The sequence below is a fragment of the Lepisosteus platostomus genome, chromosome 4, assembly GCF_059453375.1.
Source record: "Lepisosteus platostomus isolate fLepPlt1 chromosome 4, fLepPlt1.hap1, whole genome shotgun sequence".
NCBI lineage: Eukaryota > Metazoa > Chordata > Actinopteri > Semionotiformes > Lepisosteidae > Lepisosteus > Lepisosteus platostomus.
Window position 1 is genome coordinate 33,616,572 of NC_142614.1, and position 16,651 is coordinate 33,633,222.

The 16,651-nt window shown below is 37.0% G+C and overlaps 1 protein-coding gene across 1 annotated transcript in view; it reads right to left on the reverse strand.

Annotated features, from left to right (window-relative positions):
- The window catches only part of gldc (glycine dehydrogenase (decarboxylating)), a 53,644-nt gene extending 37,951 nt beyond the window's left edge, over positions 1 to 15,693 (reverse strand). Inside the window, exons 1-3 of the mRNA XM_088629437.1 lie at positions 15,245 to 15,693; positions 14,907 to 14,985; positions 4,142 to 4,277 (exon numbers count right to left, since the gene is read on the reverse strand). Of these exons, the coding sequence (XP_088485563.1) occupies positions 4,142 to 4,277; positions 14,907 to 14,985; positions 15,245 to 15,541 (512 nt within the window). The 5' untranslated portion in view covers positions 15,542 to 15,693. The remainder of the gene's footprint in view (positions 1 to 4,141; positions 4,278 to 14,906; positions 14,986 to 15,244) is intronic.
- Positions 15,694 to 16,651: the final 958 nt, after the last annotated feature.

The window sequence follows — 16,651 nt, forward strand, 5'->3', positions numbered from 1 at the left end:
GGGTGGAAGGCATGATCCCAATTTAAATACAATTTTGAAGTCTGGTGTCTTTCTGGAGCAATGGAATGCAAGTTCATTTGCAAGAGGTGTAAAAGGATGGGTTTAAAAAATCAGCCATGGTAGTAAAAAGAATCAACATCAATGGAGAACAATTCGCAGTGTAGTGTACATAAATTGAAATTGGTATTTGACCACCACAGAAGATAAAAGTTGTAAATCTAAAAAGCTAAAATCTGCAGAAAAGGGTTATTAAGCAGGTAAAGTGTTAGAAAGCAGACTAGACAAAGAGACAGTTTGCAAGCATTCCACTGTCACATTTGGGAGCTTTTTTTTCCAAGTTTCATATGAGCCTCCATTATGGAGTGATGGTATTGCTGACCCATCAACATTTTCTCCCTTGTCAGCCCCAGAGCTTTTTCAAGCTTTTCTGAAATCACATGAACTACTATTATTGCACACAGACAGGTCACTCAGCTATTTACAAAACTTAAGAATTTTGTGCACCAAAACCGATTTAGGTTTGCCATTTTCTGATTTTCTTGTGTGATGATTTTTTTTAAAAAGAAGATATGGTTTTGTACATAACAAATATTAATTGGTACATCAAAATGTCATGACTGCAAGCCTTAAAGCAAAAAAACAAGGCACTGCTTGCAAGGCACTGTAGTTTTCCCAGTGGCATAATATTCTTGCCCTCTTTTCTGTAGTGTTGTTATGTGGGTTCCAGAGATGGGGTCTGTTAGCTCGGTCTCTAGGATACTATTAAGGTCTATAACAAAAGAGGAAAGTTGGGGGTAGGGTGTGAGACAAGAGCTTAGACAACAAGACATCTATCCTGACTGGTGTAAAACCAGCACAGGTCTTCCTTGGTCACAAAAGTATTGTATACTGTACATTTGTTACCTTTAAACGTTCAGGCCAACTTTCAGGAAGGTGTCTTTAATATGGCAAATAAAAGTGTAGAGCAGCCTATATTTAAATGGAAACTTTGGATGCTGAGTAATACATTATTTAATTAACTAAGAGGACTATTACAAATTGCGTGGTAGTCAATACATCCAAAGCAAGAGCAAATCCAGAGAGCTGAAAGTACTATTGACAATTTGCAAACAGTATTCAAATGCAGCTCTTGCGGATATTGATCAGGTTCTGAAACAAGGCAAGTGTAGTGAATTGTCTGCTAGAAGTCCGACTTTCCATACCATAAAACCAAAATTGTACCCAATACACCCTTACAAGACTTTCCTTCTTTGTGAGGGATATACTGCAGCTGAGTATTAGTCGGGAAGGAAAAAAAATCTTAGATCAGCATCATCAGACAAAATATATACTCCAGAAATCTATATTCAACCTGGCACTTGCATGTCAAGATCACAAGACAAACCATCACAGGATTTTAAACCAGAGTTTTCTGGTTTTGGCTGTTAAACAGATTTTGTCACCAGTGACTGTTGTGAAGGAATACATTCCCATCCACAAATTAATTAAAAATCTCAAAATCACATCACACAGCATTTATCGAACCCATCATGGACAAATATTATGGTATATCATTTTTATGTTTTTTTCATGAATAATGTTCTACAGAGTGTATTTACCAATCAACTTCATGGGTACTGTCTTCATTTCTGTACTGTACCTTCTACACTGGAGAATGACTTACGCCACTTTGCCATGTTTAAACATCAGAACCACTCAACACTCTAGATCATGGCCAACACAACATAACCTCACAATAAACAGATTTAGGATTTTTTTACCCCTGCTCACACACATAATGCCACTTTTTCTGGAAGACCAATGCTCTCCAATCTGTTAAACTACAATACAACTTAAAATACTTGTTTGCCGATGACCACCATTCCACCAGGTTGCATTTGAAATTAAATTAAGGTACATATACTTTTAGAAATAGACCATTTCAAAATGACCATCATATTAACTAGCCAGCAGCCATATCACCCTGCAACTCACAGCTGGCAACCCAATGAAGTTGAGCAGGTGTGAGCATTGTCGGTACCTGAATGGGAGACCACCGAGGAAAGCTAATGCTGCTGCTGGAAGAGGTGTTCATGAGGCCAGTAGGGGGTGCTTACCCCGAGGTCTGTGTGGGTCCTAATGCCCCAGTATAGTGATGGGGACACCGTAGTGTAAAAAGGCACTGTCCTTCGGAAATTCCAGGGTATTTCTTGATAAGAGAAGGGGTGTTACCCTGGCGTCCTGGGGAGCATACTGGTGCACTATGGCTGCCATCTCATTATCCAGGTGGGGCTACACATTAGTGATGGTGGAGGGGAGTCACCATTACCTGTAAAGTGCTTGTAGTGGAGTGTCCAGAAAAGCGCTATATAAATTTAAGGAGTAGGTATTATTAACTACCTCTTTCTCATTTGATTAGATTTTTAAAAGTATTTAATGCAAAACTGCATGGTCTAGAGGGCAATTTGGAATAGTTTACAAAAAATATTGATTTAAACAACTGCATATTGCAATAGCATTAGTGTCTTTAGCCCCTCTCTTATTTCTGCTTGATTGTACAATAATTCTTGCAAGAGATGCAGTTTTGCAGAGGTTTTGCAACTTAAAACAAAGAAAAAGGATTAAATTCTTTCAAGTGGTTAAACTATCAATCATTTTAATAAGGCAATTACTTGGATGGACTGAAACCCATAGTTTTCACTGACTCATAAGAGCCAGAGCTCTACAGCTCATATTGCTCAATAGGGGATGGTTTGCCTCTGGGAGGGAAAAACTAGACTTTGCATAAAACCTTACAAAGTAAACAAGAATAAAGGAGTTCAATACACAAAGTAATTTTGTGTAAGTTATTTTAACAACTAGCAGATAAGACCAAGGTTAGATATGCCTACAAATTTCAGTGGTTGCAACAATAAACAGAAGAACAAAGATAATACATCACTAGACTTCAATAGAACCACCTTGAGAACATTCTGGCTAGCAAAGGTAATTAAAATATCTCCAGTATTCCAAAACTTCACCCTGTGTGCTGCGGATAGAACAGCACATATGATAAGTTTTAAATGAATTGCTAACAACGTTACCTTGCGTGTTGTTGCAATATGGAACCTACTTCTTAATTCACTTTTCATGAATGGAATTTCACATACAGTATCACTGCATTAAGGAAAGCAAAATCCCAATTTATTATAGAGAGGGAATCCAGTCTACAAGAGTACATATTTTTTAACTCAGACTTTCAGTATTATGTTTGAAATACATGAAATGTAAATGATGGTAATAATGTACTCTAAATTCTGAGAAACAATATAAACACATAATGACTTCTTGTGCAAATTACAAGCTTTAGAATATTTTATACTAGGCTGCTGTACCAGTAATTAAGAGAATGATATAGTGTAGATGAATGACCTTTCCTGTCCAAAATAGGGAGACTGGCTCAGAACATGCTATGTCTTGTGATTCCTAAGGACTGTGAAGCAGTAGCACACCAGGCCTGTTACTCAGTGTGACATGCTGTGAAAAGGCTGATCTTACAAGAGATATAATTGTTGACAGGTATGCCTCTGATGCACTACAGAAAACAACAGCAGACCTGTCTAATGTGTCATATGAAAACAGAGGCACAGGCTTGCAAGATGTAAATGATAAGATTACAGTGAAGGCTGTAAAAAGCCACTAAACCTGTCAGAGGGACAGATGGCAGATTTCCCATTTTATGAGAAGAAATTTGACACTTTTCAATATGTAGTGGGATCAATGCCATGGCAGTCATCACTGTCAAACATGAGCCAACAAGCTATTGGGGGAGACAGTGGTCTTCAAAGTAGTTTGATTGAACATGTATATGCTGTACAGTGTTTGAGGGCACTGCTTGACTTAAACGGTAACCTACGGCCAAATATTACACTTTTTAAAGTGCGTATTTTTAATTAACCTTGAATGTTCAACCTGAAAATTTATGGACAAAAGGGGACGTAAAAAATGTCAGCAAAAACTAAAAAAAAACAAAAACAAAAACAACAAAACTAAAATGTATTTAGTTTTACTCTTACTCTTCTTTGTGCCTATAAACATGAACACATTATTTGACGAACCTCAATATAGGCAACACTGGTTTAGGATTTGCATGTGGCTTAGAAGTTAAAACAGTGAAACAAACCATCCCGAATTTTCCAGCAGGTTTCGTTGTATGGCCTGGGGAACTGAACAGTTGTAATAGCCCATGCCGATGTAGGATCTCCAGAGCTTGTTCTTGTTTGCAATCTTATGCAAAGATTCCAAAATTTCATTTTCACCTGGGAGATGGATAGAAAAATAAACACTCAGATTATCAGTCCAGACTGCATTTCTAAACACATGATAAAGGATATATATTTTTACATTAAAATGACCCAAGCTAAATTAATTTCTTTATCATTTGTCACGCAAATATTAAACTCTAGTTCAGGTGGGTAGATGCGTCAGCATGCCTAGGCTGCAAAGGAACAAGTAATAGGTTTATTCAATGCTGAAAAGAGAAGAAAGAAAACACAACGTTTCGGCTGTGTCCCGAAGGCACCCAAATAAGGCTCCACAGCCGAAACATTGTGTTTTCTTTCTTCTCTTTTCAGCATGGAATAAACCTATTAAATATTAAATTGTGCTATGCTCAGTCTAGCTCATCCGTGATACAGAATATTATATATCTTGTATATAGTAAAGTGTGCTTCATTCAGATGTATTTAGATGGGTGACTTCCTCAGTTTTAGAACCCATCCTAACATGACACTACTTGGAGAGCAAACGTTCAGCATCACAAAATATACGACAGTTTAAGAGCATAATATGGTCCTGTTACTAGGTAAAAATCCAATACTATACAAAAAATACAACTTCTGTTACACAAAATTACGGAGGTATTTACTCTTCCATAAAGACAAATTAAAGATAGTAAGAGACTCGTTTATTATTCTTTAGTGTTTAATTTATGCTTATGACTAACTTTACAGATCTATGAACTCACAATCTAGAGGGCAGCCCAGGCAGGGCCTGTCAAAATCTGCAAAACTCAATTTTTCTCATCATTGTACAAAAACCTAATCTCAAAAGATCAACACAAACAAGAAATCATTATTAACAGTGAACAACAAACTGAAAGGTGAACTGGGTTCTCATCTGCATTTACATTGTAATAAGTGAGAGAGTATATACTACATTTGGTCTCCATAGAGATTAACTGGACCGTTAGCCTGCAATATAAGGAATTTTCAAGTCTTTCTGCACAAAGGGAATCAGTACAGTTGCTCCTCTTATAAGTCTAAAAGTTTGGTAGATCTATACAAACGGTTTTTAGGTTTTCACAGTTTGCAGAGCTTATTCACTTAAATAACATTCCCAATATCCTGAACATTGCTTAGGCCAATACAGAAAGCTTTGGGTCACCGAGAAGGAAACAAGTTGCATTAATGGAAGAATTTCAGTAGGAAGTAAAAGCACAACAACACTAGCTCATATGACTGACATTATTAAGTTTATATTGCTCACAGACCTGCATTTTCACAGGAAGGGGTGGGGGGGCAATAGAAATGAATGAATGATTAAATGAATAATTGAGAATCTACAGTAAAATACCATAATTTAATAGAAACAGCATTCATTTTCATAAGTCAACAAAAGATCCTTGGCAAATATTTAGAACATATTGAATGAGTTCAAATTTGGCTGCTGCTGGAAGCAACTGGAGCTGTATACCTGTAAAACCAGGTTGTAAAGGGGGTGTTGTGAGATACTGACTCATTCTTCTTGTAGATCATGGACAAGTAAGTGCCTGACACTGATCTTTGAGCTATAAAAGCCACATGTTGTCTCAGTTCATATTACAAACGTGTAAGGAGGCTCAAATCAGCGATCAATACATCCACAGTATAACCATCCATTCTCATCATACAAGAAATTCTTCATCAAGTAAGCAACAAGAGGACTATACAACAGCTCTGCTGGGAAATGGTTCTGCACTGACTAGACACTGCTGCACAGAGTATCATACCTATTGTTCTACATGTCTGCACCATATTCAATCATTCACCAGGGTGATCTAAACAAAACCTTGATTCATCCTTAAAAAGGACTTTGCTACACTACTGGCAAGTCCATGTGAGGTGACTCAGCCACCAACATACCAAAAGCATGAAAGTATAAGACTCTTAATATATGGAATGTTGATTCTTTATTGCATTTTTCTTATTTCAACAGGTTTGATATTTAACAGGTTAAGAAAACCTCATCACCTGAGCCCAATCAGCTGTCGCACTAATGAGGTAACCGATCGAGTGTTTAGGCAACAAAATCGCTCAAGTGTATGGTTACAAGCTAAGGGATGTGAATAAAGAGAGAACGATAAAATAAGTAGAAACCTGACACCAGCTTGCCTTTCAAGCAAATCATAAAAGTTAACAATAACAAACCTACTGTACCTACCTTTCAGAAAATGCATGTCTGTATATGTTCAGCTCCGCATTTTCTTTGTTCTCTGGTGCAGTAAGGCAACAATGTAATAAACTAGGCAGCAAAGTTTAAAGGACAAATATTTACCAGCTCACATATTTTATAATCTCTGTACCAATACAGCGTACCAGGACCCTGCCTTTTACTGAATCAGGAAAGCAGAACCCTACAAATAAAGCACACATTCCTTGCAGGAAAAAAAGGGAACCTGCTTTTCTAATAAAAGGTCTAAATCCATAGGACTTAATCAGTCTCTAAACAGATGCAAAACAAATGGGAACATCTTTTCCTGATCAAAAGAGTGCATTACTAAATTTAGTTTACTCATGCACTATTAAGATACCACAAAAGGTTAATAAATATTCCCACAATGATAGCACCATACACCCTATCTAAATACCAAAGTTGGTTTCTTCAGTGCACTATCTACTTGCATGCATCCTGTAGTAGCCCTCTAATTGCTCTGTTTTTCTCCTGTCTATTTCATGTCATTTTACTGTAATACTCAATTATACTGTATTGGGACCTACTTTTCTCCCTATTCCATCCCCAAGAAACCAAACCTAAGCCATTTCTAGTGGATCAGTAATTGTTAAATATTAGTACAAAGGCCTGGCCATTTGAATTATGGCCATTGTGACTGCTTCAGTGACAAGAAACACACTCCACAGCCTAAAGCCTGTTTAACCCAAGTTAAGAAGTACTGAGGGGTGTGGTAAAATATTTTGATTTCTTACCCTATTGGACATAATGTCACAGTGAGTTGATCAGTTAATCAAAATGACTTTCATATAATTGTTTAATCACTTCATTTAACTTCAAACAGAAACACCTGAGACTCAGCTGAATATTTTCTAACTAAAATATATATTTATTTGAGAGAGAGAGAGAGAGTCTTTATTATTCCCGGGGGGTCAAGTTGTTTTACAGCAGCAGCATTGGTGTACAGACAGAAGAAAAAAACGACAGGAACAACAATATACATATTTGCATAGAAGGTTAAGTGTTAAGTAACGATATGGCTACTGGTATGAATGAGAACTTAAATCCGTTGGTTTAAGAGTTGGGGAATTGGTATCTGCATTCTGATGGGACTAACTGGAAATTGTTAAACAAGGTGTGTGAAGGATCATCATGGATTTTGCTTTATGCAAAACATGTGAATGACAGATGGAGGAAAGGGCTGGAAGATCAGCACCAACTAATTTCTGACAAGACTGCCTGGTTTGTTCTTGCTTCTCAGATTCAGGTTGCCAAACTAGCAGATAAGGGTAAAAGTTAGAACAGATTCAAGGAAGGACCGATAGAACAAAATCAACAATTAATCATCGACTTTAAAACACTTAAGCTTCCTTAACAAAAAAAAAAGAAGCTGTTCACTTTTTCTGAGGATCAGGGCAGTATTGGCTTTGAAATTTAGCTTGGAGTCCAGAACAGTCCCCAAGTACTTGCCTTGTTCTACTATCTCCACTGAAGCTCCCCCGATGTAGGTTAGGGTGGGAGTGTGGGTGTTTTTCCTGAAGTCAATTATCATGTCTTTGGTCTTGGACACATTTAGCTCGAGGAAGTTTTTTTCACACCAGGTGGCAAACTCAATGATTGGTCCGTGGCTCCTCTTGTTTGCCAGCAGCAGGCTAACAATGACAGAGTTGCAAATTTGATTATGTGTCTTGAGTGGTGATTGCTCTTGCAATCGTTTGTGTACAGGACAAAGAGTAAGGGAGATAATACACATCCTTGGGGGACCAGTAAAGGAATGCTTTTTGTTGGATTAAACATTCTTGACTCACAGAACTCTCCGAGTTCTGTTTGCTAGGATATCAATAACCCAGCTGACAGGATTGAGATCAAGACCAAGGATTGATAACAGCTTAGTTATCAGTAGATGAGGTTCGACATAATTAAATTCAGAGGAGAAATCCACAAACAGCAGTCTAGCAGTCTAGCTCAAGGTGTTGGAGGACAAGATTGAGAAAGCATGCTGTAACATCTTCCACCCCCTCCCTGTAAGCAAACTGTAATGGATCTAGTTGATTCTTTACTTTGGCCAAAATCTCACTTTTCATAATCTGTTCAAGACTTTACATAACTAGAGAGGTGAGGGCTACTGGTCTGTAATTGAGTGAACTGGGAGATTTAACCATAGCTACTGGGACTGCAACTGGTAGTTTCCACACCTTAGGAACCTTTTGTTGGGTTAATGACATTTGAAAAATAAAATATGCCACACAGCAGTCAAGCACACTTTTTCAATACTCTGCCCCCCCAACAGAATCAGGACCGGGATTCTTTCTCTCCTTAATTTGACTGAACCATTCACATACCTTAGACTCGTCAATACTAATTGCATAAACTGAGATCCTGCCTCTGAACGCACTTATTTCATCCTAAAAATCATGTGTCAAATTGAAGATAAAACCGATTCAGATCATCAGCAAAGTCAGTGTCTGATTTACCACCTGTATTAATACTGCTGCACTCTTGTGCACTTCCACCATAGACCTAATACCCTCTCATGCAGAGCACTAGTTACACTTGCATTGTAACGATTTGTCTATATGGATTTCAAATCATTTACTCAAGTGGAAAGACTAACAATATATGGCCTATTTCCTGATAGCTAGATAATAAGTTTAATTCTCAGTGCTGCTGAGTGGAGTACTGCCAGTACACATTGGTCTGAGAACTTACTCATTGCATAACAACACTTCATACTGATGGAGGAGAATACCCACTCAGTATTGCATACAAAAAATAACCAAAAAACGTTATTTTTTGTATTGAAAAGGTTGAAAGGTTGAAAGCTCAACCTAAACTAACCATGATCAAAGGTTTTGATTAACTTATGGGTGTTTTCTGCTTTTTAAACCTGAATACTTACAAACGGGTCAAATGACAAAGACCTGCACTTTACATCACAAATGTTCACCTTCAGGTTTCATTTTCTATATTTTCAGTCAGGCATTTTTAGTACAATTCTGTATTTTCTCTGTCACATCCATCCTTATACTTTGTCACATAATTTTGTACAGTTGAGTCTCAATTTACATGTTGGTAACATTCCTGAAAACAGTGCAAAACAACTGTACACAAAGAAACTAAATTTATCCAAGCCTACAAGTTAACATTCATAATTTATTCTATGCAGATAATATTAAAATAAATTTAAACGTGACAATAACCATTACTTATATTGTAACATTGTTTTTAAATGCTTTAAGTTTCATGTAAATTTTAAGCAACCTTCCCCCAGTGTCCTCTCTGACTGAGGTTGACAACACAATATGCGGTCATACAAGGTGAATCCATACAGTGTATAAAAATATTCACAACTGAACATGCATAACTGAAACCATACCAAAAAACACAATGCAAATCAAGACAAAGCTGCTGCAGAAATTTAGGAAGGAAAATTAAAAGGTGTAGGCCCTTTAAAATACAGGCAGTGTACTTAAGCATTAAAGGAAATGGAAATGTTGATCAACAGTGTCCAGACTTTCCTCAATAGGCTCAAATAAGCATAGTGGTGAGGAAAATTGCAAAACCTTTGGAATTTCCTGTATTCCTCCACAAATGTGATCTGATCTTCATCTTTGTCAGACTAAATAAATAGACCAAAATACTTTTAAACCAATGTGCAGAACTGAACAATAGCTAGAGGAAATGTTTGGTTGAAGTCAATGCTAAAGGAGTTTCCACCAGTTACTAAAATCTAAAGGTTCACACATTTCTTCCAGCATAGACAGTGAATTTTTAAACGATGTGTTCAATATAGACAAGATTGTGTGTTATTTGTTTAATCAGATTATGTTTATCTATTATGATTTAGATTAAGATCAGATCACACTTCTGATACAATAAATGTAGGAATCCAAATTATTCCACAGGATTCACAAACTCTATCACAACTGTAGCAGTGATGCCACCCTTATCAAAAGATCATCTGGATGAATGCCTGACACATCCACTTCCTCTTCTGCTTGTCAAGAGTTTCTAGATACCGATGATAATGTATCACTGTTGTTGTGTCCAAGTTCATCCATGTTAGAATGACAAGGCAGGCCACAAAAGCACTAGGTATTGTCTATCCACACAAGTATACTGCATACTGAACACTGTCTTTAAGCTTAAGAAAGCAGGGCAATTATAGTGAGCAATTTCTTGATTTGTAAACTCAGATGTTTTCTTTCTTGCTCTTTGTGCTCCAGGCATCTTTCACAATGGGAGGTGTTCTGTGTGTTCTTTTCTTTCCTTGAAGAAATGCTTTAAAAATAGTCAGGTGTTTTTAAGATTAATTATTTAAAATGGGAATTGTTACTGTGCTCTTATAGCTCATTTGAACAGGATACAAAACACTGATTTGACACTTTACAATATGTCAACATTATGTCAGTGCTCATTCAGTGATTTTATTGTCCATTTTTGACAAGATTAAGTGTGTGGTTATTTCAGATATTACTAATGGCACCAACATGGTAAAATATTCAAAAACACTACAAAAGCTAATTCAGTGTGATTCTAATAGATGCAGCTATAACTATTCCTTGGTTCAGTAAATGTACACCAATAAAACAAGATGGACTGAATTTCCTGCTCTCATTTGTGGCCATCCTCAATAGATGGACATCAGCAAGTCTACGTTTCTTTTATACATACTATACACAACTCAAAATAACGAAAAGGCATAACAACTCAATAAATCAAATATAAGCCAACAGAGTATACATTATTATGCTCATTTTCTATTCGATTTATTTTTACAGTGACCTTATCACAGACAGCTTTCAGTTATTTACACAGACTATACAATAAATCAAATGGATGTAACACCACGTATCATAGTGCGTCCAGGGTAACCAGGCACTAGCTATTTTCTAGCAAGTATTTGTGACAAATTAAATCTGGTCTAGAAAAGATTAGCAACTAAAACAGTCACATTCCAATCAGCTGAAAACATCTACAACGTATTGCTCAACAAGAGATATCTGCACACAATCAAACTCTTTATATCCAGGTGAATCAAGTCAAATTTAACAGAGCAGTCAATCTAATATTCAGGTTTAAACTATCTTTACAACTCATGTATTTTTTAAAAAGATTTTTAATACCATTTTTTGAGGAAGTAGCAGTGTCATTGGAAATTCTGCAAGCATGGCCATTTTCATTTCTTGTAGCTGATTCTACTAAATACAAAATAAACAGATTTTCTACATTCCTACAATATAATCCCAAGAAATTTATTACAGTACACTATGCTGTTCAAACCTGTCATCAGCAGTGTTTTCCACAGTAATCTAAAACTCATTGGGGCAGCAGAAAATGGGTATTACCAGGCAAGCTTTCCCCTGCTGATTAAGCAGACGCTCCTATTGCCCCTTCTTTGTTTCACTAGGACAGCTTATTGCATAATGCAATCTGTCAGTAGCTAGGATCTGGTAGCTGATTGGGCAAAAGGCAAAGTTCAATGCACTACTATAACACTCTTGACCCCTAGCAAGGATTTAATCAGAACTGGGATGTTATATAGCTTCAAATCAACTATAACAATTCAACTTTGTTTTTCATCTGCATGTTGTATCCATCTATCCACTTATTCCTGTAAAAGGTAAAGTCAATCCACAGCCTATTCTGTAAGATTCAAGACAGCACCACATCCAGATTGACAAGCCATTCACTTGACACACAAACACACGCGCACACAGACAAATTAGACACAAATTACCTTAACCAACACGTTCTTTTTCTATATGGGAGTAAAATTTACTACCTAGAGTACAGCCTCAGAAACCAAACGGGAAACACACAAACTCCACATAGAAGGTACCACAAATGATGCAAGAACTGAGAGGTGTGAGGAAGTGGTGCTAACGGATATATCACTAAACTGCTAATATATTAAGGTTGTGTGGAATCCATTTCTGCTTCTGTGTGTGAACATCACTCCACATTCAGGCTGCCCTCTGCAGCAGTCCCACAAATTAATGAATAACATGGAATTCTTAACGATTTCTCTCCCAGACAGACTTTTTGGGTCATCATTCAGTGAATACAGAGGGTAAGAAAGTTTAATGAGCTCAAGCCACTGTAAGCCCTGAAAGACCATCATTTCTCCATCATTTACCCATTAAAATTAATTACACCAGTGCTCCTATAAAACTGCGATCCTTGAAAATTTGTGTCACTCTGCAAGCTTAGTCTGAAGCTCGACCACCAACAGTACAGGCTGTATGTTAAACCTGCTTATCCATTATCCATTTGTGGAGAATTCTTTCCTTTAACTCCTTCCCATTTAAAATGGGACTCAAAACGCTCCACAAGCTCCATTATTTGGGCACAAAAAGAAAATTACCAAATTTAAATTTATTACAGATTTTTATATTCTCACAACTTTAATTTCAGGACTAAAGCTTATAATGTACTGCATATCTTGCAAAAGAACTGAATTCCTCAGCCCATGTGAACAGGGTTTGTACAGAGGTGCAAACCTTCACTCACACCTTTTTAGGTATACTATATACACTGTACTGTCATTTTATGATTCACAATTTCTATTTTTATATGCAATAGCCAATGCCAACAGGCTTATATAGTTCTCTGCCTGCTATAGAAAATAAACTGAAAATGTGAAAATAAACTGGTTTGACAAATTGCATAATGTGATGCTCACAACTATAACATAAATACTACATTTTCACCAAAAAGACTGAAATATTTATTCTTCCCCACTATTGAAACGGATTAAGTTTCCAGACTGTGACTCACAACTCACATACTGTATATGAAGAGCTGTTAGTGCTCTCAAGTACAAAAATCATTGAGAAATGTCCAGAATAATGAGTAGCAAATGGTTGGTATTAAGTTACTGTATTTTATTTTGGGACTCTGCTTGTACTACCTTTAACTTTCATTAAGGACAGAACACTATTATTATTCAACCCTTGGATTATCATACCAGAAAGGTTATTTCTGTGTTTATGTCATTCTTATTCATGCTCGTGGATTCTTTTTATATATATGTTTGTATAAAGTCTATAGTCATGCAGTCAAGAATTAATGGAATACCAAAACACACTGCTGACACCACTACAGCACCCTCAAGCATGGGACAGCTCATTTACCTGAATTTAAATATAGACCCAAATCTAGGCAGAATAAGAAAACACAATTCCCCTCACACTTATAAAAATGGATAGTAAGAAGTCTTGAAAACAAATTATTTCTTAACGTCTGGACTTCAGGGTTTATAAAACAATGTTGTGAAGTACACACTTGCACTAACACTTTTACTTTTGCTCAAGAAACAAACCTCACTTCCAATGCAAACATTCTGGCCAAAGGCAAGAACTAAAAGGAAGGACTGGATTATTCACTGGTTATAGTTATAAATGGCACACAAACAGGCATAAAATACATAATGCAGCTTTACTGTTTTTGTAATTAAAAGTTCGCATCTCACAAAAATCCAAAGATTACTCAGAAGTTACTTTCAAAACAAAATGATACTGAATTCAGAACGATAAACTATAACTGTCTGTCTTTGATAGAATTGTGCATATCCCAGCAGCTTTTTGCTTTTTCTGACTTCGTGTCTCATGAACGTCTGTACAAAAACAGCCAATATGAATTATGCTTACATATTCAAAACGTTATCTGGTTGTATGTTCAAAGATAAGGTTGATTATGTTGAATGTACACAATCAGAAATTCTCTAGGGGGTAAACGTAGATTCAAATAATAAATCCATAAATAAGCGCATAAACGTCAGGCCATTTTTAGAAACAGCCATCTCCTTTGTAGCTCTGCACTCCAGCGCATCGCGTGTTGCTGTGGGTGTGATGTAATGCTCGAGCTAACCAGATTGAACTGGCCGTGCTTCCCGACAGCTCAAGGCTGAACTTTACACTCTAATTGCTGTCCTATTAGCATGGATAGAACACAGCAGGAGATTAGAGCTCCTAGTCGGGTTTCACAAAAACAACTCCAAATATGTTCAAAGGAACATTTCACAAGACGAAACACCCCAGCAATGTCCACTGAGGGGTATTACATATACATTGATGCAAGAGGGCTGAGACACTTAAGAAGAAAAAAGATCAAATCCAGAAAATTATTTAAACAAAGCACTACCTCTTTAACAGTGTTATTTAAAAAAAAACTAATTTTCACTTACGAGCAACAGGGCGTAGTTGAAACTTGAGACAAACCTGAGCAAAAATAAGGGGAGGAGGGGGCACACAGCACAAGATAATCGTTCTTATTCGATGTGATTTACATAAATTTAAAAGCGGGTGCGAATATTTACAACCAGGGTTGTTCTTCGTCTAGAAACGCAGTACATGATTAACTAAATGCAGATACGCCCGAGGAGAGAAGCGCGTTGTACAAAAGTATCAAAAACAGATGTGCCGTGATTATAGAATATGCAAAAGTACACAACTCACAAACAGGATCGTCCATTTTCAGATTTCTTTGCAAACGGATGCTGGCTGGAACAGTTCTGTCAATCAATTCATCAATACTCTGAAAACAAAACATGAAAGTTTTAAGTGTATACACACAATACGATTTAAGGTACAATATGTGCACGGTGAAGAAACCGTAAAAATGCCATCCACGTCCTATTTTTCCCCATTAAGGTGCTCGTTTTATTGTGCACTCTAACAGTTTCAATATTTATATTTTTATATAGTGTTACTGTGTAATAATCCGCTCAGACAACGATTACGAACAACGCATCTCTCCAGTGGTATTTTTATACCATGTTTATCGTCAACCATACCTCAAACTCCAAAATGCCAAGCATCTCTCGTTTCTCTTTGTCACCTGGTCCGATATGCCTCTCGGAGAAGTCGTCATGTCGGGGCAGTATTTTCTCTATCTGCCTGGATGAAGAAAAAACTGCAGAGCTTCTTAATCCCCGGACAGTAACAAGCATCATGTTTTGATATCTCTGTGCAATTGATTTCCTTTGCTGTTTCCCCATTAAAACGCGGCTTTGACTACACAGCTTGCTGCAAGGAGGCTGTAAGCTTACAGACCTAGAGAAGAAACCCCATGATTTTACACAACTTTGCATTTTCAGTCTAACTTTATAAAACTTTTAAAGAACAGAAATATGAGTTAACAAAATAAGCCTCCTGCTTGTCTACTACGTGTATTGTTCCTCAGGTGATGAAGAACTCTCCGGAGGTACCCTTCTAAAGTACTTAAAAAGTGCCTGTTCAACACGCCTCCTGCTTATTAAGAGAACTAACCAATCGATACGAGAAAGCTCACTGACGCAGAGACAAGCCCCCGTCAACAGCTGCTCTGAACTTTCTCACGTGCTTCCTTACAGAGCCTGAGCAACAGCAATAGCTGAAGCAAACAAAACAAGCATCTGCCATTATATCGGAAATGTGTACGCTGTCATTGTATTAATATCCCAGATAGTGATATTTTTCCAGTCGTAAAACATAAACATACAGTATTAATACACGTACCAGACACCGGCCGTTTATTCGTTTTTAATATTGTAGTTTTTTATTTTTAAATTAATATTTAAAGAGATATGTGAATAACTTAATAGCTGTATGCACTTATGACAATTTTGATTTTTACAAAACATTTAAATTATTTTACTTCAATAATTTGAGCAAGTCTAGTTTTTCCAGTTATAAGAAAATGAATTAAGAACATAAGAAAAGTGTAAGATGGGGAACTGTGTGAGATTTGAGCTGCAAGCTCCACAGAGGTAATAATAATAACATCATCACTTTATTAACCCTTTACAATTTCTTGCATTAGGAATGATCTTTTCACAAACCCCAGCTTGCTCTCCATGAGACACACAGAGAGGGAGAGAGCATAGGGTCTGCCATTGTACAGTGCCCCTGGAGCAGTTGGGATTAAGGGCCTTGCTCAGGAGCCTAATGGAGTAGGACTCTGCCAGCTGCAGGATTTGAACCAGCAACCTTCTAGCCACAGGTGCAGATCCTTAGCCACAGAGCCACCACTCCACCCCAAAGGGACAAAGACTGAAATTGTGCTCTCCATACTTTGACTGCCCCTGAAAGAATCTGTCCCTTTGATAGTAATTCCTAATGTTTGATCAGCAAGTGTAGTTTGTTTAAAAAAACTGCAAGTCCTCTTGTAAAGAATGTGGAATGCTGGAATGCTCAGTGAGGCGTCATGTTTGTTCATGTGG